This window comes from Notolepis coatsorum (genome assembly GCF_963971535.1).
Source record: "Notolepis coatsorum genome assembly, chromosome: 16".
Classification (NCBI taxonomy): Eukaryota; Metazoa; Chordata; class Actinopteri; order Aulopiformes; family Paralepididae; genus Notolepis; species Notolepis coatsorum.
In genome coordinates this window covers 59,904,573-59,930,524 of record NC_140180.1, presented here as the reverse complement: position 1 = coordinate 59,930,524, position 25,952 = coordinate 59,904,573, and the positions used below count along the sequence as shown (strand labels likewise).

Sequence of the window (25,952 nt, the reverse complement as noted above, 5' to 3'; positions counted from 1 at the left end):
CCCACAAAGAGTCCACCTGCTTTCATCCGTGGTCCAAGGATCGCCGGCGCATTGAACGGCACTACAGTGGGTTCACCTGGGATACCCTTGGCCGGACGAGGCAGCTGGATTCTACCCCCCCCCCCTCCTACTCCTGTCGGCTTACAAGCGACCGGATTAACCCCCTCTAGTGTATCCAGCCTATAATCATTAAAGTATCATTGCTGTTATTCCTTAACTATTCCAGGTCGTATATTTACCACCTGCGCCTTCAGAGATTGGACATTATCTATTGATATACCGACGAATACTCCTTGCCATAAAAGTGCATACTATTTCAATTCATAAATGTAATTAAGTGATTAAGTGCTTATTCTACACACCATCGCTGTGTAGGAAATAAAGACCTGTTTCTAATTCGTACATTTGTGTTGGATCCGTTTCATCTACGTGAGAGTGTTCATGATAATATATTTATGCCGTGTACTGGGTGGCCGAATATTAAGTACAAAGGTAGTTTTAGTAAGTATCATATCTAGTAATACAGTCAGGGAATTGTACCCCTCAGTTACAATTGGTCCTTCGAGCCGGATGGTAATTAGTGTAATATTAATATAGTGTTATTAATATTGAAATGGCCTATGATGAACACTCCACGAAACGATCCTCCTAACCAACGCCCGCAGCGCGAACGACGGCTCCCTCAGTACTTAGAGGCTTACGCTGTCAGTCAACAACCTAGTCTTCTACTAACAGTAAACGCGGTAAAACTAGAAAGTAAAAGTATGTCTAACCCCAACGCCCAGACTACCCCGACCATAGAGGCCCCTACGGGCTCTAATGTAACTGACCAAGTTCACGGTGGGGACCAGTGGGAACCAGACATGACTTCACACCCCGCCAGTACTGAAGAAGTAGTCCCCGATGAGTCCCGGGAGGAATACAACGCTACCGAGAGAGAACTCGGCACGGAAGAAGACGGGGAGAGCACCGTGGAGATAGAGCTCCAAGGCTCCGCAAGGAGTACCCCGAGGGAAGGCTCCCCTATACAACCGCCTTCTCCCAGCGAGGCAGAGAGGACCCTACAGCAGGCATTCCTCGTCAGCCTGAAAGCCTCTACTGAACGCGATAGACTCCAGGGTGAACGCGATCGATTGCAGCTACAGCAACGGAGCGAAGAAGAGCACATACGCCTGGAAATAAGACGCATTCAGATGGAAGAGAATGAGGCCCGAGACCGAGCAGACAGCCAGCGAGCAGCTGCTGGTGCTCTACGGGACGCAGAGCGCGACAGACAGCAAGCGCAACTAATAGAACAGCTGATCAGACGGACAACACCCTCTCCCTCCGCCAGAGGCTCCAGGAACTCGTCTAGACACACCTCCAGGGCGGCATCCCCTAGCCGAGTAAACAACCCTGAACTTGACCAACAGACTAGGTCTATACCCCCCACAGACCACCTCCCCCCACCGGTCTAAGCGAGACCTAGCAACCGGGAAGGAGCAGCATATCCTGTGGAGAGGCTAAACCAGAGACTACAAGCACTGGATGACCTAACTGAAGACGAAGAGGAAGAGGAGGAGAACCGCGCCCGAAGACAGCACAGTACTCTACCGGACCAGGAGGTCCGGTACAGCCCAGGCTATACTCCCGCGGAGCTGCGCTACAGACCCCCGACTCTATACACGGGTGAGCACGACGCACGACCCGCACCGAGGAACAGCACCTGGACAAGCGGGCCATGGTACACTGCCGGTACCAGCCCATACCAAGGAGCGGGAGGAGACTCGCCTAGGAGGCCTCTCCCCCAACGCTCGCCGATGTATCCACAGTCAGCGTCATACATTGGCACGCCTATGGTACCCGACTTCACCCAAGAGAACCGGGCCCAGTATACAGAACTCCGCATGTGTCTGGAGACCATGTTGGTGGATGTATTGGATGAACGCCACAAATACGCCATCCTACTGCAGCACTTAAAGGTGCCCCGCGCACATAATATAGCGCTCGCCTACGCGACTTCCACCACCCCATACACAGCAGCGCTGGTAGCATTGGACCAGAGGTATGGGCGCATATGGGATTACGTGATCCAGGAGATCCGACACATCGACCGCTTACCCCCAGCAATAGACAATCGAGCACTGGACGACCTGTCCATCAGAGTGCAGTCCCTGGTAGGGATGTTGGGAGCGCAAAGAGAGAAGGGGAAGTATGAACTTTACGCCAACTCAAATGTGGAAAGGATCCTGGAGAAGCTGCCGCCCGCTCGTCAGGAGCGCTTTAGGCGGCAGAGGGACCACAGAGACCCGAATGGCCCCGAACCGAACCTCCTCGATCTAGCAGACTTCCTGGCGAGAGAAGTCAGCAGCCTACGGCTAGATACATTCGGACGGAGCACCCCTGGCTCCAGAGAAGGAACCAGACGACTAAATGATGGAAGAAGATCGGTGACTGTGATGCACCAATCGGAGTCAGTACCGAGCAGCAGGAGCCACAGTACCCCCTCCAGAACGGAGAAGTGGAAGATAGTGTGCCCCTACTGTGAGAAAGAACACTGGCTAGCGCAATGTGACTCCTTCCCCAAGCTGAACGCGGAGGAAGCAGGTCAATGGATAAAGTCCAACAAGCGCTGTTTTCGCTGTGCGCGCTCACACATGGCAGCCGAATGCCGCTTAAAGAAAAGGTGCACCAAGTGCGATGGAGCCCATCTGGACATACTTCACGACAGTAACAGACGGCGCCCTTCACCCGCACCATCCAGCCGCAAAGCGAGCGTCATGTACATCGATCCCGCCAGCAGCAGTGGAGCCCGAGTACTCCTAAAAGTAGTGCGTGTGACACTAAGCTACCAGAATAAAGTCCTGGACACTTACGCCGTCCTCGATGACGGGTCAGAGAAGACCCTGCTGCTCGCCTCCGCTGCGGCCCAGCTAGGGCTGCGGGGAAGCGAAACCCAAATGACAATTCGGACAATAAGACGAGATTTGAAGACGATAAAGGGCGAGAATGTCTCATTCTCTATCGCAGCAAGCGGCCAGCCTGAGCGACGGTACCAGATTGCAGACGCTTTCACCAGCCAAGAAATAGGACTGTCGCGGTACACATACCCCGTCGCCAAGCTGATGGAGAAATATGCACATCTGCGCAAGTTACCGATCCCGCTCATAGACAATGCTATGCCGACCCTGTTGATAGGCTCCGACCATGCAGACCTCATTGTCCCGATAGACCGGGTTCATACCGGACCCCGGGGCTGTCCTGCAGCAGTCGAGACCCGTTTGGGATGGACTCTCCAAGGCCCGCTCGCCAAATCTCTCAACCGAAGTACAGCCACTAGATGTCTCCACTCCCGAGTCACAGAGGGAGAAACCGCACTCCTGCAACACGTAGAGCGGCTATGGAGCTTGGAACAAATGCCCTTTAAGAATGGAAAGAAAGACATTCGCTCTAAAGATGACATTTACGCCATTCACCTCCTCGAGACAGGGACCAAGAGAGTCCCGGTCAACGGCGTGTTGAGATACGCCACGCCACTCCTGCGGCGAGAAGGAATGCCTACTTTCCACGCCAAGACAGACGCCATAGAACGGTACCTGCTGAACACGGAGCGGCGCTTAGCCAAGAACCCCGCCCAAGAGAGTGTATACCGCGCTGAGATTGAGAAGCTCATCACAGCGGGACACGTCACAAAGATGGACATTAAAGAGGCTGACCAGACCACTGAATCGTGGTACGTGCCCCACCACAAGGTCCATCACAACGGTAAAGACCGCATAGTATTTAACTGCAGCTACCAGATCGGATCCCAAAATCTGAATAAAGAGTTACTGCCCGGTCCCACACTCGGCCCCTCCCTACTCGGCGTTCTACTCCGCTTCCGCCAGGAAAAGGTGGCCATCAGCGGGGACATTAAAGGAATGTTCCTGCAGGTGAGATTAGTAGAGGCGGACAAGCCCCTGTTACGGTTCCTATGGAGAGAGAAGCCAGGAGACGAGCACCCAGCCATCTACCAATGGGAAGTCCTCCCCTTCGGAACGACGTGCAGCCCCTGCTGTGCGACATTTGCACTACAGAAACATGTAGCAGAGGACCCAGCAGCGGACGAAGAGGTCCGACACAGCGTAAAGAACAGCTTCTACGTAGACAACTGTCTACAAAGCCTTTCAACCCAGGAAGAAGCCGAGGCTCTCCTGATTAAACTCCGCGCCTCATTGATCAAAGGCGGCTTTGATCTCAGGCAGTGGGCCAGCAGCGATCCGCAAGTACTGCGCAGCCTCTCCTCCGAGGACAAGGCAGCCAGCAGCGAGACCTGGATGGCTACAATCCCGGGAGAAGCCCAGGAGATGACCCTGGGATTGGTGTGGCGATTCAAAACAGATTCGCTTCACTACAGACACAAGCCCCTGACTACGGAGCAGGGAAGGCCGGCGGCGGCGCCGACCACCAGACGGAGTGTGTACACAACACTCGCCCGACAATATGACCCGCTAGGATGTATTCTACCGTACACCACCAGGGCAAAAATGATTGTACGAGCATTGTGGGACAAGGACCAGGGCTGGGACGACCCCATTCCCGCACACCTTGCATCCACCTGGAGAGAGTGGGAGATGGAGCTCCACTCACTCCCAGGCGTTAATATGCGCCGAAGCTACTTCCCACCCAAGGTGAGGCCAGAGACATGTAAAATGGACTTACACGTCTTCAGTGACGCCTCAGAGGTCGCATACGGATCAGTAGCCTACTTGCGGGCCCAAGACCAAGGGGGAGAGATCTACACAGCATTTGTCCTCGCCCGCTCGAGAATAGCCCCACGCAAGCAACAATCTATCCCACGTCTAGAGCTCTGCGCAGCCCTAGCCGGAGCGCACCTAGCCACGCTCATCCAACGTGAGCTCACCATACCGGTGTCTAGAACAATCCTGTGGTCAGATTCCACGACGGTACTCGCCTGGATCAAATCGGACTCATGCAAGTACAAAGTCTTCGTGGGAGTCAGAGTCACCGAGATTCAAGACTTAACCGAAGAGTTAACCGGAGAAACAGAGTGGCGCTACGTTGATACAAAACAGAACCCAGCTGACGTCATCACCCGGGGGATGCCCCTGGATGACCTCACCCGTCGCAATGTCTACAGTGACGGCCCCGCATTCCTAAGACTCCCGGAAGGACAGTGGCCCATGCCTATCCCGAGGGAAGCAAGTCCAGAGGAGGTGGAAATTAAGAAGTCTGTGTTCTGTGGATTGAGCACCGTAGCCTCCACCGACCCTAACATAAACGATTGCACGTCCATAGAGAGTGCACAACAAAGAACATTCCTGCGGTACCACCCGGAGTGCAAGTCCCCCGCTGATATGTCAGCGGCTAACTACGAGGAAGCAGAATTGCTTCTACTGCAGCGAGCCCAGAGAGACTCGTTCCCCGATGAATTGGCCTGTCTACAGGGAGGAAAGCCCGTCCCATCCGACAGCAGATTAATTCACCTGGCCCCCGAGAGCGATGCTCACACCCTCATCAGAGTGGGTGGTCGCCTACGCAGAGCCCCCAATCTACCGGATGACATTAAATACCCGATCGTATTGAACAGCCGACACAAGGTCACAGAGCTGATTATAAAGAAATAATAATAATAATAATTATTATTATTATTATAATTTAGGACCTGCTCCGAGGTCACCATTTGGCACACATGCGAACCATGCATACAATGCGTATCTGCGATTAACCCATCCCGTCGTCCTTCCCCCCCAAGGGCAGCCGGGAGCAGACAGGCGCCACGTGAGCCGCGCCAGGGGACCAATCCAAGTGCTCCTGTCCGTCTTCGTCAAGGACGCCACGTCGCCACAGCGTTAGCGATCTTGTTGTTGTGCACAAGATGAGGATGCGATGAGGATGTACATCACGCAGGAGCAGAAAGAGTCTTCGCGGAAATCAGACGTCGTTACTGGATCCTACAAGGAAGAGAGGCGGTACGACGCTTCCAACGAACATGTCTAGACTGCCGCAAGTGGCGCGCGCAGCCCAGCATACCAAGGATGGCTGACCTTCCTCCATGTCGCCTCCGAATCGGTGACAAGCCATTCCACTCAACGGGTATGGACTGCTTTGGCCCGCTGCACATAAAGAAAGGAAGAGGAACCGAGAAGCGGTGGGGTATTGTATTCAAATGCATGACCACCAGAGCGATACACATCGAGCTTCTCCCGACCATGAGCACAGACTCATTCCTTATGGCCTTCCGTAGATTCATATCACGGAAAGGAAGACCGTCTACCCTATTGTCCGATCATGGGACAAACTTCAAAGGCGGCGAAAGAGAGCTGAGAGAGAGCTTCCAAGCTATGGGCCCAGAACTTAAGACCCACCTCGCTCCAGCACAGGTTGATTTCCAATTCAACCCCCCAAACGCACCCCACTTCGGTGGCACTTGGGAACGAGAAGTGCGCTCCATAAAGACAGCCCTGTACGCAGTACTTGGGGCCCAGACTGTGGCGGAAGAAGTCCTAATGACAGTCCTCACGGAGATTGAGGGAGTACTTAACTCGAAGCCCCTCGGATATGTCTCCAGTGATGTGGCGGATATCGACCCAGTTACCCCCAACACACTCCTGATGGGGCGGCTAGATCCCACATTACCCCAGACAATGTACCGGCCTGAAGAAGCGAACGGCCGACGAATGTGGAGGTACAGCCAAGTATTAGCCGACAAGTTTTGGAACAGTTTCCTACTGCACTACCTACCGTCTCTACAGACCCGCCAGAAGTGGGTAAAGGAGAGAGACAATTTGACAGAAGGAACAGTCGTCATGATTATTGATCAATCACTGCCCAGAGCTATGTGGCCGGCCGGCCGCGTAAGCAAAGTGATCACCGGTGCCGACGGCAAGGTCCGAGCAGCTGAAGTGCTCGTCCAGGTTCGCACTTACACCCGTCCCGTGGCAAGGCTCATAGAACTGCCTCGACTCCCAGACACAATCGATGATGACCATGACCCTACAACCCTATGACTTTGTGAAGTTGACTGACCCCTACAGCAAACCCTTATGTGTAAATAGACAACGCGATTAATCTGTCTCCGTTTAACTGATTAGGTCTGGGACCTATTCAGGGGGTGGCTGTTGTGAAGGGCCAGATTAAACCGAATATATATATTTATTTATATATATATATTTAATTGTATTTGTATATTCTCTAATATTCCCTGATATCCCTTGTATATTCCTTGTACAATATGCATTGAATATCCATTCTAGCCTACTGAACATCCCATAATAGTCTCCATTCTACTATTGGTCGAGACCTTGGTGCCAGGCTGCCATACCCCTCAGACCCAGTTCAAACGTACCGCTCGACATGTACGAACAAGTCCTAGTTCCGCGTAGGAATTTGGCTACCGCACCACTAATGGGACTATTTGTTCATAGTGCGTATATATACTGCGCTACTAAAGTAGGACTTTCTTTTCAGTCCAGTTTCTTACCCTCCAATAGAGTCACAGACGTAAAGCCTCCCCGCGATGCCACGTGTGGGAGTAAGGCCAAGTTCGGCCTACCATCGGTATTGAGACATCGTGTATATTAATATTTGAATAGTCATATTTGGCACTATATCGTCGAGTTGGACGTAGTCTATTAAGCTAATAATAGTCTGTTAATATATAGTGCTTCGTGCGGTGAGAATACTACCGTAGTCAGTACCCCATCGTTTCGGGCAGAGAACTGGCTGCTTACCCAGGGTGGTTGACCCTATGTGAAGCTGCACCCGAGGAGCCCCAGAGCCGACGAGCGAGTGGACCTGTATACCGGATTATTCTACCGACGACAGCCCGCCTTCCCAGGCACGGATTATGCTTTGGATACTTTGATTATTCCATGGATAAAGACCCCCGACACTGCAGTGTGTTGGAACCCCCCCCCTGGAGAGGACGCAAGGTGAGGAGACGCTCTGCAAGACGAGGTCTCTTCACGTCTCTTCCCCGTGGACCGGAGAGAGCCGGCCCACAAAGAGTCCACCTGCTTTCATCCGTGGTCCAAGGATCGCCGGCGCATTGAACGGCACTACAGTGGGTTCACCTGGGATACCCTTGGCCGGACGAGGCAGCTGGATTCTACCCCCCCCCCCTCCTACTCCTGTCGGCTTACAAGCGACCGGATTAACCCCCTCTAGTGTATCCAGCCTATAATCATTAAAGTATCATTGCTGTTATTCCTTAACTATTCCAGGTCGTATATTTACCACCTGCGCCTTCAGAGATTGGACATTATCTATTGATATACCGACGAATACTCCTTGCCATAAAAGTGCATACTATTTCAATTCATAAATGTAATTAAGTGATTAAGTGCTTATTCTACACACCATCGCTGTGTAGGAAATAAAGACCTGTTTCTAATTCGTACATTTGTGTTGGATCCGTTTCATCTACGTGAGAGTGTTCATGATAATATATTTATGCCGTGTACTGGGTGGCCGAATATTAAGTACAAAGGTAGTGGTAGTAAGTATCATATCTAGTAATACAGTCAGGGAATTGTACCCCTCAGTTACAGTAGTTGTGTATTGTGTAACCCCTTTTCTTCAAAGTATTCTCCCAGTTTTCTTGGTCATAATAAGATAGTACTAGAACAAATTTAATAGGATCACACAGAACTTTCCTTGAGCTCACCATGTTGTTCCTTGGTCATCCAGCCACTGCATCAGCCAGATCTGACAACAGTCCAGTCTCAAATGACAGATGCTGGCAGTGAACAGAGGCATGGGGTCACAGGCTTTCCGTATTATTCAGTTTTGGAGGTTTGTACATATCTTTGGTAGCAGAGGGATCTGTCTTGTTCAGGTTGACTAGTACCTGTACCTCCTGGGTCTGTTTATTTTATTTAAAGAAATTATAGCACCGCAGTACTGCTGCAATACTGTTATGGGGTTCTCCACACACACACACACACACACACACACACACACACACACACACACACACACACACACACACACACACACACACACACACACACACACACACACACACACACACACACACACACACACACACACACACACACACACACACACACACACACACACACACACACACACACACACACACACACACACACACACACACACACACACACACACACACACACACACACACACACACACACACACACACACACACACACACACATACACACACACATGCACACACTCAAAATCACAGCATGAATGTAGGGTCCAGAGTCACCAATCCAGCCTGGAAATCCCACTACTAAAGCAGGCCTGCAGTCGTTTAATTGACTCTGTCCCAGAATGTGCCGTATTTATCAAAGAAATGCAAGTCTAGAGAATTTCCCTCTCATTTGTGGTCAGTGGCTTCGTGGGCCGACGGGGAGACAGTGGGGAGATGTATATTAATCTGAGACTCCCAGAGTCTTTATTGAGCTGAACACAAACTGATGAGTGACAGTATGAGTGACTGTGCAAAAAAAGCTGGCCTGCAAATGAACCCATAAAAAAGACGAATGTTCCCTGAGACTGAGGCCCATCAATGATGGCAGAAGACCTGCGAATTGTAGGATCAGGAAGGCAACAGACCCTTAGCGTCTGGTTATCAGGCCCCGGCTAGAGAAAACAAACGGTGCAGACTGCAGCACAATGGAGGGGCTAAATTATGTTACACTTTAGTTGGTGTAACCCGACAAGTGCCTCTGTTAATTACCCATAATAATTGTGTTAGGGGGGAAATAGCACTTGTGGTTGCCAAATTTGCAACAGAAATAATAATGGCGGGTCAGCAGCGGGGCTTTCTCTGCAAGCCTAAAGATAATCAGAGCTGGCACTGGAAACACTGGCCCATAAACGCCCAGCCTGAGTTTCTTTTTCTTTCTTTTTTTACCAGCTAATGAGGGAGAGAGCACAAGATAGAGGAACAGCCCCAGTGGGAGATCAACTGTGCAAAATGTTTTTATATATATATATATATATATATATATATATATATATATATATATATATATATATATATATATATATATATATATATATATATATATATATATATATATATATATATATATATATATATATATATATATATATATATATATATATATATATATATATATATATATATGTATAGTTCAGGCCCCTTCAAGTACCTGTCACTGCAAAACCAACACAGGCCATTCAAGATCCTTCAGCCCCATCTAACTGAAATCTGAAATCTCAGCATTTCTGTGGTCGGGGAAGCATAGAGTCTCAGTCTGTGGACGGTAGGGGAGCGGGGCTTGTTATGGGGAACTTGAAGCTTGGAGATGGATGGTGGAGGGGGGGTGGGGGGTAAGTTATCAGCTGTCCCTTGTTCACCCACCAAGGCCTGGGGATCAGCCTTATCTCTTCTGGCCAGAGCGTGTGGGGGGGTTTCCTATACGAGGTGACGCACAGCACGGCCCTTCCTGTCACGCTGCTGTTTCCTCCACTGGCTCTCCTCTCATCAGACTGATTGTTCCCCATCACAGGCAACTGGGGTGGGGAGGATGAAGGTAGGGAGGGAGGGAGACAGGGAGCCAGCGAGGGAGACAGCGAGGGAGGGAGTCGAGAGTCAAACCAAGACTTGTTCATGCTCTAACCACCCAGACAGTCTGTCCCACACCACTAGACTCTGCTGATGACTAGCCCCAACCCCTAGATTAGAGCCACCAGTAGTGAATGATACACGATCATATCGCCAGTCCATTGTATTTGTTACAGAATGAAAGGTATTAAAGAGGTTCATTAATACAATGACCATGACTTGGTTTACTGTGCTCTATTGTTAAAGGTCTAAAAAAAATACACAAACCCTGTGAATACTGTCTTTTCAGCAGAGATAAAAAGACAGATAACTCTTAACTGGGATTAACTCTGTCTTGCAGGTGCATTCTTTACACTGAGCCAATACCGGTCGAGATTGACAACAAGGGAAATTATTCCCACAACGTGATTGTGAGCATAAACAACAAGACTGAACTGGTCAAAGGGAAGAATAAGGTATGTAGTCTGTATGTCATCTATATGTAGTTTGTATGTAGTCTGTATGTAGTTCGATGATCTCATACATTCCGTCCCCATGCAGCCGTCAATCTGTGAGATGCATGTTTAGCCTACTTTCTTTATGCGGAGGCTTGGATAACAAGTAGCATTGTCCAACTCAACAGTTAAATCTATTAAAAAACAGGATCACAAAAATATGACCCCTTGAGTTCTCAAATCTCAAAACATCTGAAACCAATACATTCAGTCCATTCTCCTTCCTTTGGCAGTAATACAGTACCATTACCCTACTTATAATGATTTATTTTGTCTGCATCAGTTTAGACTTGTGTAACTGTGACCAGAACCAATTAAATGTCCCTTAGTATTTCCTAGGAACTAGTGGTTACTTTTCATTGCTATACATAATTTGTTTGACTATTTTCAAACTATGGTCAACTGTCTCCTACAGACATTTTGGTTTCATCGCTTCAGAAGCAATAGAAGTACTGAGTACATCATTAAGTGGATCAGCCAATAGGTCTGAGTACTTCTTTACAGTCATCTATGCTGACTAGTATTTGTCCATTATAAAACAATAACAGGGACAAAATGTATCTGTTTCTTTTGTATGTTAACATTCACATGCACCTCAATGGTATAGAATATTGAATAGACAATCATTTCTGAAATATTTGACTATTAATGAATATACACCCCTATAGAGAGTGAGAGCTGTGATATTAATGAATATACACCCCTATAGAGAGTGAGAGCTGCTCTATTAATGAATCGACGTATACAGAGTGAGAGCTGTTCTATTAATAAATAGAACTATAGAGTGAGAGCTGTTCTATTAATGAATAGACTTATACAGAGTGAGAACTGTTCTATTATTGAATAGACCTATAGAGAGTGAGAGCTGTTCTATTAATGAATAGACCTATAGAGAGTGAGAGCTGTTCTATTATTGAATAGACCTATAGAGACTGTGAGAGGTGTTCTATTAACTCATTCAGAGCCACGCCCCTTTGACCATATTAGGGCTAGCGTGCCAGTAAGGAAGTCAATGGGAGGTCGGGGAAATTTGCAAACGCCTAAACTATATCTTAAATTATGGCTATGGGTCTAAAACACCCCTCGCTTATCAATGACTTGCTTGCAGTCAAGCAAGTCATTGATAAGCGAGGGGTGTTTTAGACCCATAGCCATAATTTAAGATATAGTTTAGGTGAGAAAAACAGATTGTTTTTTCATTGGTACATTTCCGTTTTATACCGTTTTGAATACGAGTATAATTTTGGAGATTTTGGAGAATTCCAGAGAAATCCGCGATAATATCCCTTTACTGGAATACACAAAACACGTTGTCATTTTTCGGCTGATTTATGAATCGTTTTCAAATAAACGCTAGATTATCGATAGTATATGTGTACTTATGCACGCTAGAGAAGCGGGCTGAAAAATCGATTATCCATGCCGTGGATACGGCTAACATTACGCACACACACACACACACACACACACACACACACACACACACACACACACACACACACACACACACACACACACACACACACACACACACGCTGCGATGGCAGTGATAGGAACATCTGATTAACCCAAGACTGGTAACATAGAGTCCTTAACTCAGATCAGATGTTCTGCAAAAAGATTAATCCAATTCCTGATCGCCATTCCAAATATTGATCGCGTTTATTGATCCAACATTATAGCACCAAAACACATAATCGAAAGCTGCTCCGAGCCTCCCCAGTGAATGTGGTAACAGATACTGCTTGCCCGAGATGGGAAAACCCCGGACCGGAGTTTTTCTCTGCTGCACAGTCCCATCCAATCCAATCCAATGATGTGCAATACCATCCGGGAGACGATAGGCGGCTGTATTTGCCCTTTTCGAGCTCAGACCCATTCCCAATGATAACGTCAGGCTGGATGGATGAAAAATGAATGAATATTGCTAATAAAAGAAATACCGATTAAAACCCGAGTTTTCTCAGGTTTTGGCACTCAACGCATGGCGAGTTAACCCGACTAATCTCGTGGTCGGCACTGAATGGGTTAATGAATAGACCTATAGAGAGTGAGAGCTGTTCTATTAATGAATAGACCTATAGAGAGTGAGAGTTGTACCAGTATCCAGGCCTCCTCTCCTGACACGCCTGCCGTGTGGCTGACAGACACAGTTTCATTGCCGTTCCCCTACTGAAGCATTCTGTAGCAGGCTAGTCCTGTAAATGAGGCAGCTGCAGCATCGGTCTATGCCGTGTCAAGAAAACACCAGTGAATCTTTTTATCTGTCGGAACGCTGAGTGTTGAGCAGTCCTCATAAACACCACACCACAATAGCAGACACGGGACCAAGCCATGCATGCTCCTACAGCTGAGCTCTTTACAGGGTTTCCCCCTGCGCCGCTGACCTGTAAAGAAGACCTGTCATACACATGGAAAAACCATTGGAAATGTGGCCCTTGTCAGAGATGATGTCTGCGTTATCTCACTATAACTCAATTGGAATATAATTGACAGGCATGGTTTTTAGAGAGCGAGCGTAATAAATTAAAGGAAATTGAGGCATTCTGTTGGAGAAGTGCACCTGTGCTTTGTCACAGACATTCTGAATCACCTCGCGCCAAGGAGTGTTGCTTTCTCTCAAGTCGATCTTTTGGAACTAAATCTGCGGCCAATCACATCTTCTTAGACTTCAGTCACACCTTGCCATACGATCTGAAAACACACTGCACAATGGTTGGACTGTAGACATAACAGCACATGTCCTGAGGGAGCCTGTTACTAAAAGCACTCACCCTGAACCTAATTAAGAGCAGGCCTCAGCCCAAAAGTCTATCTATAGGATTAGGTGAAAGAAAGCCGTTTGAACACGCTGGGTCAAACTGGGGGCTTTAATCCACTGACATATAAGCATTTAAACTGCAATAGGAAACCAGTGGGTAAAGGAATAACCATTACCCAAACACACATGCCGGTCTGGTACTGTAAATCTGACTGTTATTAGGCTACGTTCCTTCTGCTTCACTATTGTGCTGATTTATAAGTGTTTCTCCCCTCCTGATTTAGTGCGGTTGATGAAATTCACCTTGTAACGTGAACACTGGCCATAGTCACAGGGCATCAGCTGCGATCTGTGATTGACATAAATAGGAGGCACTCCTTATTTACAAGCACTTGTGGCCAAAACGTTGGTGCTTTATGAGGGTGAGGACTAAGGGTCAGTGATAACAAGCCCCGGTTTAAAAGAGAGGGATTTGTTTAGAGTGAATTCCTCTTTGTCACCCCACATAAATTGCCTCGGCCCGTGAACAAGAAAGTGGTCGGGCCAGGGCCTCCGTGGGGCTCCCTAGTACGCTCGGTGGAGAGGGGGACCGGCCCGGGTCACAATAGCAGTCAAATACAGGGGAGGGGTACGGGCACAGAGGTCACAGTGCTCCTGGTCAGGTCATTACTTAGGGACTGTGCACACTTGTTGAAATGGCTGTTTCCAGGCTCAGGTTACATCGCGGTGTGTAATGGCCGTAACGTAACACCGCGTGTCCACTCCATCAGCACTTTGACAAACGTCATGAAAACATCGAGTGGACAGCTTCATATAACTTTTGCTGCCTTCACTTTCCCCATCAAAACATGTTTGTACGGTGCCCACTGTGCGTGCTGGGACACTGAAGATGTGAAACAGTTTCATGGCTGAAGCTGTGTGTGAGTGTCTGTGAGGGTCAGAGCACAACAGCCCTGAGAAAACCAGGAACCCAACGTACACTCAGACAATACACCCACAGCATCCACTACCTTTGATGTGGCTGGCTGCCCTGAAAACAGATGTCACTCTCAACACAAAACAGAGCCCCACGCGATCTGGCCCTTGCCCAAATTTGACATATTATTATGTCTACTCAGGCCATTAAAATGGGTTCCACTTCAACAGGGATAGAATAGAGTGTGGCATCGTAAACGCTCTTCAGGAAATTACATGGAAGCCAGGCTCTGCGTCTGTGGAGCCAGTCTCAAGGAGACGCAGTGGGTCTCAAAGCCCCAGATGTGTCCTTCCATTAATGCTCAGCACTGGAGAGTATAAAAAAAAAAGCCAGGCGTAGGTCAGATGCCCTGACCCACCTGTTAAGAGCACATGCACGCTGATTGCAATTCCCAGGATGTATCATATCACGCTAAATTACTAAATCACCATGGACAGCTGTATTGTGTTAGGATGCCTTTTTATTTAGCTTATCTAGTAAACTACATACTGTATTCTGCTTGGTATGTAACTAATGACAAACCATTTATTTATCCCTATATAGACTGTGAGTACCCTGATGGTAGGACCAGCAAACGTGTCGGGGTTCTACATCTGTATGGCCCAGAATGAGCTGGGCTCCAGAACACTGAGGTCCTCCTTCTTTGTGGACGGTAAGTGGCTCGCCAGAGTAAGAGTGAACCTTTAATTATATTGCACCTTTCTAGACGGTTAAGTAGGGATGCACCAATGCAATACCTATATCAGATAACGGGTCGATATCAGGCACATGGAAGGATGTTTGATCTCTTTAATCAAGTCAAATGTATTACATATCAATCATCTGTGTCCAATGACCCCAAACTAATGGTGGAAGTCTATAGTGATTAGCATAACGTAACATTAAAGTGCAAGTTCAGCGACTCCGGCTGTCGGCGTTGCCTCCAGCTTTGGCCAGCCGTCATACTAACTCAATTGGCAGAGTTAGCGGGTGGAAGTCGATGGGTGGTAATCTGGACGTTGTGGACAGCGACTCCTACAGGTCGGTTGGGGGACGCCTGCACAGCAGAGACAGGAAATGGCGGGGGTAGTGTGAGCCTCCCACACGTTACACCTCACCAATGAGAGTCCGCGCTGGCAGGTGAAAAGATGTGACAGGCTGCCTCCTCGTGTATCGGAGGGGACACGTGATGCAAGGCTTCTATCCTCCATATAACCGGCCAGTGGGGGGCATATGCTAGCAACGTTCAAGACAGGGGAGGGAAGAATTTGCACAGTGGAATTGGGATGGGAGAAAAATAGAAAAAAAATAGGAGAAAAAAAAAGTGTATCAAAAAAAAAGTGCAAGTTCAGAATTTTGGACCCCAGGCCCTATTTCCTGTTTACCAATGATGCCGATCGGTGGAGTCCTTTCTCAACACAATCCATGCTGTTCTTCATACTGGATACCCCTCGGCTAGCTAGCCACAAAGTAATATAAAGTAATGGGGCCACTCTTCAGTCTGTACAAGCCCTGAAATGAAACCTACTCCACAGTGTACCTAAAGCCAAGCCGTTTTCTCTCAAGTATAAGTGCTTTTTACAGTGGCCTCATTAAAGGTGCTGTAAGTGTTTTTGTTTTTTTTCTAATAGTCATCACTGATATAGAGTGTTTGGTCAGTAACATACATGTAACATAACATGTAACAGTAACATAACATGGGTCTCCCAGTCCCTCCTCTCTGCAGTAAACAGAAAATATATGTTCTGGTGTCCTTTTCCCAATTCTCCAATCAGGAGAGAGTACACTGCAAAAATGATCTGACAAAAATACAAAGGAAAAAGAAAATGTTGGCAAATATGTGCTTGAAAATAATGTATTATAGATTTGCAGTAGGCCTATGGACATTTGCAAATATTGGTGCAATCTGCTGGTGCAGTAGCTACGCAAATTTGGCTTGGCAGGATTTCTTGAAATACATAAAAAAAGTATCCCCTACAAGTAACAAAGTACAAACTCTAAGATCAAAATAAAAACTTAAGGGAAAAAAGAGCAGTTACACGCTGACAAATACACACTTTATGGAGACATAAAATCATTCAAATCTAAAATCTAAAATCAAGGTAGCCTGCGAGAACAACACAGCTGAAACATCAACATTTAAATGTTAACCAGCACTGTTGGAATTCCAAGGGGAAATGCTCTGGAGGTTTTTATTTTTACTAGTCATACTGTTGTTCTATATACTAACGCATTCGATTCTCTCAAATGACCTACACATATGTACCGTAATGAATCGCAATAGCAGAGCAAGAATGTGCAGATTGTATTGTGCAATAAAGAGACCGGAGGGGGGCATTAATTGAAACCATCTTCCACCGTAGCTGAGCTGCTTCAGGATGGAAGAGAGGCAAACATGTCCTGAACCATATGGTAGAGTCTTAATGGCACGCATTGAAAAACAGCTCTGAACAAATGTGCTTACAGTAACTCTGGTGCCGGCAGGTCGTTTCTATTTTCCAAGAAACAAAAGAAACACAGACACAAACTTGAAAACTGAAATTGAAACCGAAACTATTAGCCTGCTGCCACATGAATGACATTCTATAGGCATTTGAGCATTTCAAAATGTTCCTAAAGTGAATAGAAATTGAGGCACTTATGTAATAGGATGCATTGTTAGTACATTGCACCAAAAAAAAAGCTAATGATAATAGATTGGAGTATGAGAAGGATGGGATCAGGTGACCCTGTCATCAGGGACATGATGGCGAATGCCAAGATTCCGACTTGTAGAACAGAAGAATTCCCAAGAGGAAGTCCTGCACCATTCCAGAGGTGGGGATGACTGTGAACGATGGAATGCGTCTGAAAAAGAGGACAGAATTGTAATAACAGCTGTCTTCTCTTACGGAACACAGAATGCTTTCCAGCGTTCAGAACAAACAAGCACAGGCTGGTCCCCCTGGGGCCCGGCCTCAGCTTGACTCCTATTGGACGACTGCGAGAGCGCCATCAGCGCTGCCGTCCACCGGCAACGTGCTTCCAATTAACAGTGATGAAACAGGAAATAACTGCACATTTGACATTCCTGGCCTTTGCGATGAGCAGCTTCGTGTGCAGAGCTACAGCCCAAAATAGGACGTCCTCTGTTAGTCTCGCCCACTGATACAAAAATGCTGTGAGCAGAATGTGTGTCACTCTCAACATAGATGGACTCCCAACGCTCAATAAAACAAGCATGGATTTGCAATAGCTGCGAAAACGTACATGCATGCATCTATGAGTGCATGCATTCTTACACACACAAACACACACACACACACACACGCACGCACGCGCACGCACGCGCACGCACGCACACACACGCGCGCACACACACACACACATGCACACACACACTCATACACACACACAAGGAGGCATGGTTATGTGTGTGTGTGTGTGTTCTTGCCCCACGATCAAGCTTTCCACAAATACACGTGACCTCCATGCAAGATCTCAGCCTCCTAGGGTGAAAACTGTGGCCACTAGAGGGGGATTTTGTGAACTGACCTACCAACTAACCAACCGACAGTGACCTATAGAGCTGCAGGTCGCAGCTAGAAAAGTTAAACAAGCAGTATATTCGTTCAATAAATGTAGTTACTCCCAAATGTGAATGTAATCTTTGCATCTCCTGAACTACAGATGCTGCTGATGTCTTACGTTGTGTCTCCTCCCCTCTGCCTCGTCTCTAGATCATCCTCAGCAGGTGGCCATAGAGCCCCGCAGAGCCATCGAGGGAGACGACATCACTCTGACCTGCCGGGCCGCTCGCTTCCTGTACACAGACCTGCAGTGGATCGACCATCAGAATCACACGGTCACCGCCAACGTCTCTGGTCTCCAGATCAACCCCTTCTCCATCTTCCGCAACCTCACCCTGCGCAACGTCTCCAGGAGCCACACAGCAGGCTACCAGTGCCGGGCACACCACCGCAACCACAAGTTTGTGCACAAGACCTCTGTGCTTCATGTGGCCGGTAAGTAAGAGGAGGATTCAAAGAGCTGACAGTGCTGCTATTGGCAAGAATTGCCATAGGCTAGTGCTGTACTTGTGATTGCAACGCGATTTCCAAGAATAGCATGGGAGTATTATGGGATAGTCACTGCATGTTCATCAACTTCCTTCTCAGCTCTACAGTCATCGTTTTGAAACATCCTGATCCAATCAGTGGATGTGGGACACAGCAGAGTATAAACGCATCTTCCGATTAAAGAACTGTAATGTCCGCACACAGTATGCTGTCGTCCCGCGCTTCATGCCACTAAGATGAAGAAGATCTGAAGCGAGAGGCAGTGTGCAGGAGTGATCTCTTTATTCTACTAATTAATTAAGCCTTCTCCAATGTACCTGCAAAAAATACTAGGTGTGCGAATGCAATCTATCTGATAACTAGAACAAACTATCACAGCATTTCACCCAGGAAGGCTCTCTTGGACGAAACGTTGAACCTGTCATAGTTTGGTTCAGATTCAGATTCCTTTATTGTCACGTATTTCAATACCTTACAGCAAAGAAAGAGTGAAATTCAATTAGTTGTGGTCCCTCGACCATAGCAGCTTCCAATAATATAAATACAATACAATTAGCATAGAATAAGAATAAAATAAAATAAAATATGACTAAAATAAAGATGGTTCAGTGATACAAAGCACTAGACAGCAGCTCTCTTCTGGTTCTCCTCTGTGCAGAGAGAAAACGGCCCTGGCTCAGTCAGAACCTGACCAATCAGGACGTGAACAGCAGTAGCACCCTAACCCTGGCCTGCTTTGCCCTGGGGGTGCCCCGCCCGTTCATCACCTGGTACAAAGATGAGATCCCTGTGGAGGAGGGCCCAGGTGAGCACATAATACATCAACCATAGTATTACATATATCACAGTACTACGTGTACCATAGTATTACATATATCACAGTAATACATCTACCATAGTACTACATAGTATATCACAGTACTACGTGTACCATAGTACCATATATCACAGTACTAAATGCATCATTACTACATGTATCATAATACTACATATATCATATATAGAAAAGCAGTGTTATTTAGCTAATCTGTATAATATTACATACTTTGATATGAACAAATGCAAACCGGGTTGCCAGCTGTAGTCGTAGCTGTTGCCCAGCAACACACCGAACATTCCACTGAAACCGTCTAGTTTTGAGACATACAAAAGAGACGGTAGGTTGTGTTTTATTTTTTTTATCTCCCGATGTAGCACAGAATACATGTATATCAGAGAGTTCATGTGCTGCAGGTATTACGCTGGGAGAAGATGGTGTTCTGACAATTGAGAGGGTGAAGAAAGACGACGAGGGTTTGTACGAGTGCATGGCCAGCAATGCAGAGGGAACCGTGACAACCAGTGCTGTCGTCAAAGTGGTTGGTAAGTCAGTACATAGTGGAGGGTGACAGGGAAGTTGGAGGGGGGGGGGGGGGGGGGGGGGGGGGGGGGGATGGCATAACACAAAGGTCATGAGCCGGATTCGCACCCATAACATCACAAATAAGTGGCATGCTCCTTAGCCCACTGTGCTAACAGGGTGCCCTCTCTCAGACTTCTTAACTGGACCTTAACCTGTTGTACCTGGCTAGCCGGCCGGTCAACACCATATGACTTCGCAGAATACTTTGCCAATTTCTCAGTGTCTGTGTGTGTCTGGTCAGTTTGCTGGTCAGTTTGAACTCTAAATATAGCCATGGATTACAGTCAATCTATTACAGTCCACTGAGCACACAGGGACACAAGAGACATCAGTCCAAGCAGCCCTGCCAGACCATTTACTGCATGACCAATCAAAACCCCACAGGGCCCCTCTGGGCCGTGTTTTCTCCTCACCAGTACAAATAGCTTTGGCCAGACTGCAGTACGGACACTCTCCCCTGAGAGAGCGGTTTGAGGCTGCCAGGAATGCCAAGTGAATTCTTCCTGGGGTTTTATGATGGGGTCTCTAACTGTGGGTCTCTGCCCAGGAGACCTGACCTCTGTGGAGTGTTAAGAGCTCCACTAATGACTGTGGCTGGCAGAGAGGACCACCGCTTCCACTGGGACTGGAAGAGAGGGGCTCTATGTGTGTGTGTGTGTGTGTGTGTGTGTGTGTGTGTGTGTGTGTGTGTGTGTGTGTGTGTGTGTGTGTGTGTGTGTGTGTGTGTGTGTGTGTGTGTGTGTGTGTGTGTGTGTGTGTGTGTGTGTGTGTGTGTGTGTGTGTGTGTGTGTGTGTGTGTGTGTGTGTGTGTGTGTGTGTGTGTGTGTGTGTGTGTGTGTGTGTGTGTGTGTGAGCGTGCATGCGCACACGTGTGTATGCGCATGCATGTGTGTATGCATTCAAGCGCATATTTGCGTGTGTGTGCATGTGAATGTCTGCATACACATGTGTGTTTTTGGTGGCTGTGAGGGAGGTGGTCATGTAACTGTTTTCTGTGTAGTCTTGGCACCAGAATAGATTCTTGTTTAGCTGAAGTTCAATCCCTACATGTCCAACCAACCCCAGAGTCAGCATTATCCATTCCATCATCTCAAAGATATTCACACAAAGGGGACAGCCTGTGTGTCTATGTGCATGCATGCGTCCTTGAGTAGGTGTGTGTGTGTGTGTGTGTGTGTGTGTGTGTGTGTGTGTGTGTGTGTGTGTGTGTGTGTGTGTGTGTGTGTGTGTGTGTGTGTGTGTGTGTGTGTGTGTGTGTGTGTGTGTGTGTGTGTGTGTGTGTGTGTGTGTGTGTGTGTGTGTGTGTGTGTGTGTGTGTATCTGTGTGTCTGTGTGTCTGTGTGTCTGTTTGTATGTTTTAGTCAGGGATCACATATATAATGAAAGCCACCAGGGAATTTTTGCAAATTTAAGCAGTATGAGCTTACAGTGTTTGTGGACTTGGACTGTTATGGGAGAAAAATAATCTTTGATGATTAATAGGGAAAAAGCGTGGTATGCTTGGCCCAAACAAAGCAGGGGTGTAAACTATGATAAAAACTATTTCCACATGCAGTGTGTACACGATGTGTCAGAACCCAAAGAATCGCAGCAGCTCCGACGCACAATCAAGTGTGTTGTGTAACGAGCCACAATCAAGTGTGTTGTGTAACGAGCCACTGCGCCCAATTCACCAGACATGTGCCACGCACAACCCTCTCCACGTACCATAACAAGATCAGATCATGATTTATTGAAAGCTGTGGAAAATACAGATGATCAGTGAACTAGGCCACTAGTTAACTGAGGTGGTGTGTTTTCAGGAGATGAAGGCAAGCCCAACATTGAGGTGATTATCCTGGTGTGCACTGGAGCAGCAGCCACCTTCCTCTGGCTCATGCTCATCCTCTTCATCCGCAAGCTGAGGAAGGTAAGAACAACGAGGACCTTATGATCTTCTCTTCCCTTCTGTTACGGCGGGAGATTAACATTCCTTCAGAGCGGTTAAAAGTCCAGCGTGGTGTTTCCCCGGTTCTTCTCTGTGCAACGAAATTCAGGACATCTTGTTAAGAGAGAATTTGTAGAGCGTGAGCTCTGACTCACGCATCTTTGTGAAGTACACTTTAATTGGGGGATGAATATAGTCTGTGTTTATGATTTCCACATTGCTTGACAAAGGAGAAGTGCTGAGCTCATGTTTGAGTGTAGCCCACTGTCTGAACAGAGAACACATGCAGGCAACAACAGGACATTCATTTGTTCTCTGCCCACACAAATAAGACCATAGAGAGCAAGTTTCATACAGTATGTTTTAGTAACATTGTGTGTGCATGGTCTATTCTTCGAATACTTCACCCAAAATTTTTAATTTGTATATCAATTACTCAAACTGTGAATGCCTTGAATTCATGACGATTTTTCTGTTAGTAGTTTTTTTTTCTTTTTTTTTTTTACTATCTTTTTCCCCCTCCTCTTTTTTCCGATTTTTCTCCCATCCCACTGTTAGTCGTTATGCCAATTCCCAACTCCCTTCCTGGTTGTTGCGCACCCCCCCTACTGTTGGTCCGGGAGGCCGGAGACTATCACATGCTATCCTCCGACACATGCGCAGCCAGCCGGCAGCCAGCCTGGCAGCTCAGATTCTCACTGGGAGAGTGTAACGTGTGGAAGGTCACACTACCTCCCTCCAGATCCTTCCTTCGCTGAGCAGGCGCCCTGACCGAACTGTAGGAGTATTTTTCTGTTTACAACGCCCAGGACCCACCCATCAGCTTTCCCACCCTCTAATACTGCCAATTGTATTAGTACGGACGACCAGCCAAACTGAAAACAATGTGGAGAGCTGGGATCGAACACGCGAACCCAGCGTCTCCAGCATTGGTGGTGAGTGCCTTGCCCACTGCACCACCTGGCCGCCCTAGTAGCCATACTTAACAGGGATCAATTTTAACAACAGAAAAGCGATATCAAAACATCCATTTGCAAACTCTCAAACACATTGTGCAGTATAATCTGAGTCACCTTTATCCAGTTGTATGCTCAGTACCTCACAAACAAATGCATCTCAAGCAGGAACGAGTAGCGTGCCTGGCAGAGCTGACCTCACATCAGTTTTCCTGACGTGCAGGAACGAGTAGCGTGCCTGGCAGAACTGACCTGTCAGTTTTCCTGAGCACACTACTCGTTCCTGCATGAGTGTTTAACCGGAAATGTTTTTGTTTGCAAGTCTTTTGCGAAAATGCATTTGTTGCTGAGCATACGACTGGATAAATGAGACTTGGATTATACTGTATGATGTGTTTGAGAGTTTGTAAACAGATGTTTTGATATAGTTTTGCTGTTAAAATTGGCCCCTGTTAACCATAATTCATTCAAGTTTTTTGGATTCTATGTTCACTGTGGAAATAAAATTGAGAGGGAAAAGAAATCTTCATGAACTCAAGGTATAACAGGGTGAGTAATTATTATACTACAAACTATTTTTGGGTGAAGTATTCCTATAAGTGTAACATACCTCCATAGATTGCAGTGAGGTGCTGGCACTTCAATCATGCAGATCATAACTTGATAAAACCTCTGAGTGCTCAGTCTTCGGAATCGCACCATAGATGTAACACCATAGATATACAGTTACACAAAAGTCATTGTTTAATATCAGATGTGTTTGTCATCATATTCACATGCATTTGTCTAAACCCTCCAGCAACCGGCGCACTATAAGATGGGCCCCTCCATCATCATTGACCCAGACGAATGCCCCCTAGACGAGCAGAATGAGCTTCTTCAGTATGACAGCAACAAGTGGGAATTCCCCCGTGACCGCCTGAGACTTGGTGAGCATTGCATAGCCCCACTGATGTCTTAAAAGTCAATTCTGTTAACATGGTATAAGACAAAAACATGCAATGATAGGGCGCCAACAGTATTTCGTTTGCTGTATATCAGTGGTTTTCAAGCTATAATGAGGGAAAGAGGAACGCTGAATGTTGCCTGAGCAACCTATCATGTGAACAGAATACACAGGTAATGCTATGTCATTTTCACTAAAGATTTTGTACTCCTGAGCTCAAATTAAATTAACCCAAGGAACATATCTCAAGGTTGATTCTCGTTGGGTCCCTATAGCAATGTCCTCGTTCGCTACTGCAAACTGAGCCTGGACTTGTAGCCGCCTAGACCCATTTGAGTGGGTGGGAGTACTTGTCATGACAAACAAACTCCTTCAGCCAATCAGCGTAACAAAAGTAATCCAGTCAGAAGAGTGGCAAAAACCTATTTTCCGCCAAGGAAGTATTTCTGCTATAAGGAGTTAGGACGCATTCCCTGATTGCATTGTAAAATCTGGAAATCGATGTGGATACGAGGAAGGCCAGTCTGTATCGCAAAAGCAGTGTAGCGTCACTCATAGTGGGGTCCTGACGTGGAAAGTTGGGGAATCCCTCCTGTACTTGAATAGGTTCATGTCATTTTAATGAGGTTGCACCCACATAACGCAGGCTCTTCTGAAACTATGGGACCTGGCCCCAGAGGTGGGATATACTGTCACTGAGGTTGCACCCACATAACGCAGGCTCTTCTGAAACTATGGGACCTGGCCCCAGAGGTGGGATACACTGTCACTGAGGTTGCACCCACATAACGCAGGCTCTTCTGAAACTGTGGGACCTGGCCCCAGAGGTGAAATACACTGTCACTGCCACAGGATGTTATGTGGTGGAGGTGTCACCTTCCTCTGAAGCCGGCGTGGAGGGCTATTACTCATCAACAACCCGCCGCTGTCGGCCCATCTTTTAAGGCACCGTAAATTCCCTAGAGAACTGGCCCAGTGGTCCGAACTCCAGCAGGTTGTTTTAATTACAGACCCATAGCCCCACTGACAGGGGCATCAGTCTGATTTACAACCCTCCCAAGCAGAGGGCTCTCATGTGGGCCCATGAACTCACCGAACGCCCTCTTCCTCTTCCAGGCAAGACTCTGGGCCACGGAGCCTTTGGAAAGGTGGTGGAGGCCTCTGCTTTTGGGATCGACAAGCTCTCTACCTGCAAGACTGTCGCGGTCAAAATGCTGAAAGGTACAGTGTCAACATCGTCATCATGATAATCAGAAAGGCTGTAAACACGCACACGTATTTCTAAACATGCTTTATTTGAAAGGTATCAGCAATTGATCTCAAACCCTGCCCTCTTTTCTTGATCCTCCAATCACAACTGTTTGTCCCGAGGAAAGTGACAGCTGTGATTGGAGGATCACGAATAGAGGGTGGGGTTTGAGGGAGGTCAGTTATGTTGACAGAGGTCTTCACATATGGTTGTTCTCTCCCCTGATGCATTTGGTTCATTTTGGGGTTCACCTCTCCAAAATGAAACACAGTATATATTATTTCAGGATAACAGATGTTTTCTGTAATTTATGCCAGTAGAGGAATTTATTTCTCATGCATAATATAGTAGCACATGTGCCTGTAATTAAAGTGTGCGTGGGGTATTGGTTCAAAGTGCGCAGTACTGTTCCTAACACAGTGTGTTTTGAGGTAAAGGCTAAGACCTCCATGTCCCCAGATGACATTAGATTATGCAGATATGAAAAGCCTGGCTCTCTGCAGTGTCTGTGATCTTCAAGTGATGCAAGGTTCAAAAGTGTAAGATGTACTCATGAATTGAGCAGAAACAAATGTATTAATTTGTTCCATATTTTGGTGATCACCTGCATCCATGATTTTTGAGTCACATTCGGAAATCATCCCAAATCTGG

The 25,952-nt window shown here is 47.2% G+C and overlaps 1 protein-coding gene across 2 annotated transcripts in view; it reads left to right on the top strand.

Annotated features, from left to right (window-relative positions):
* kdrl (kinase insert domain receptor like) overlaps positions 1-25,952 on the top strand; it is a 102,556-nt gene that overhangs the window by 43,750 nt on the left and 32,854 nt on the right. For both annotated transcript variants that reach the window (XM_084331505.1, XM_084331504.1), the window contains exons 11-18: positions 10,893-11,007; positions 15,327-15,435; positions 18,482-18,766; positions 19,479-19,625; positions 20,054-20,182; positions 22,025-22,131; positions 23,905-24,034; positions 25,168-25,272. In XM_084331505.1, the coding sequence (XP_084187631.1) occupies positions 10,893-11,007; positions 15,327-15,435; positions 18,482-18,766; positions 19,479-19,625; positions 20,054-20,182; positions 22,025-22,131; positions 23,905-24,034; positions 25,168-25,272 (1,127 nt within the window). The remainder of the gene's footprint in view (positions 1-10,892; positions 11,008-15,326; positions 15,436-18,481; positions 18,767-19,478; positions 19,626-20,053; positions 20,183-22,024; positions 22,132-23,904; positions 24,035-25,167; positions 25,273-25,952) is intronic.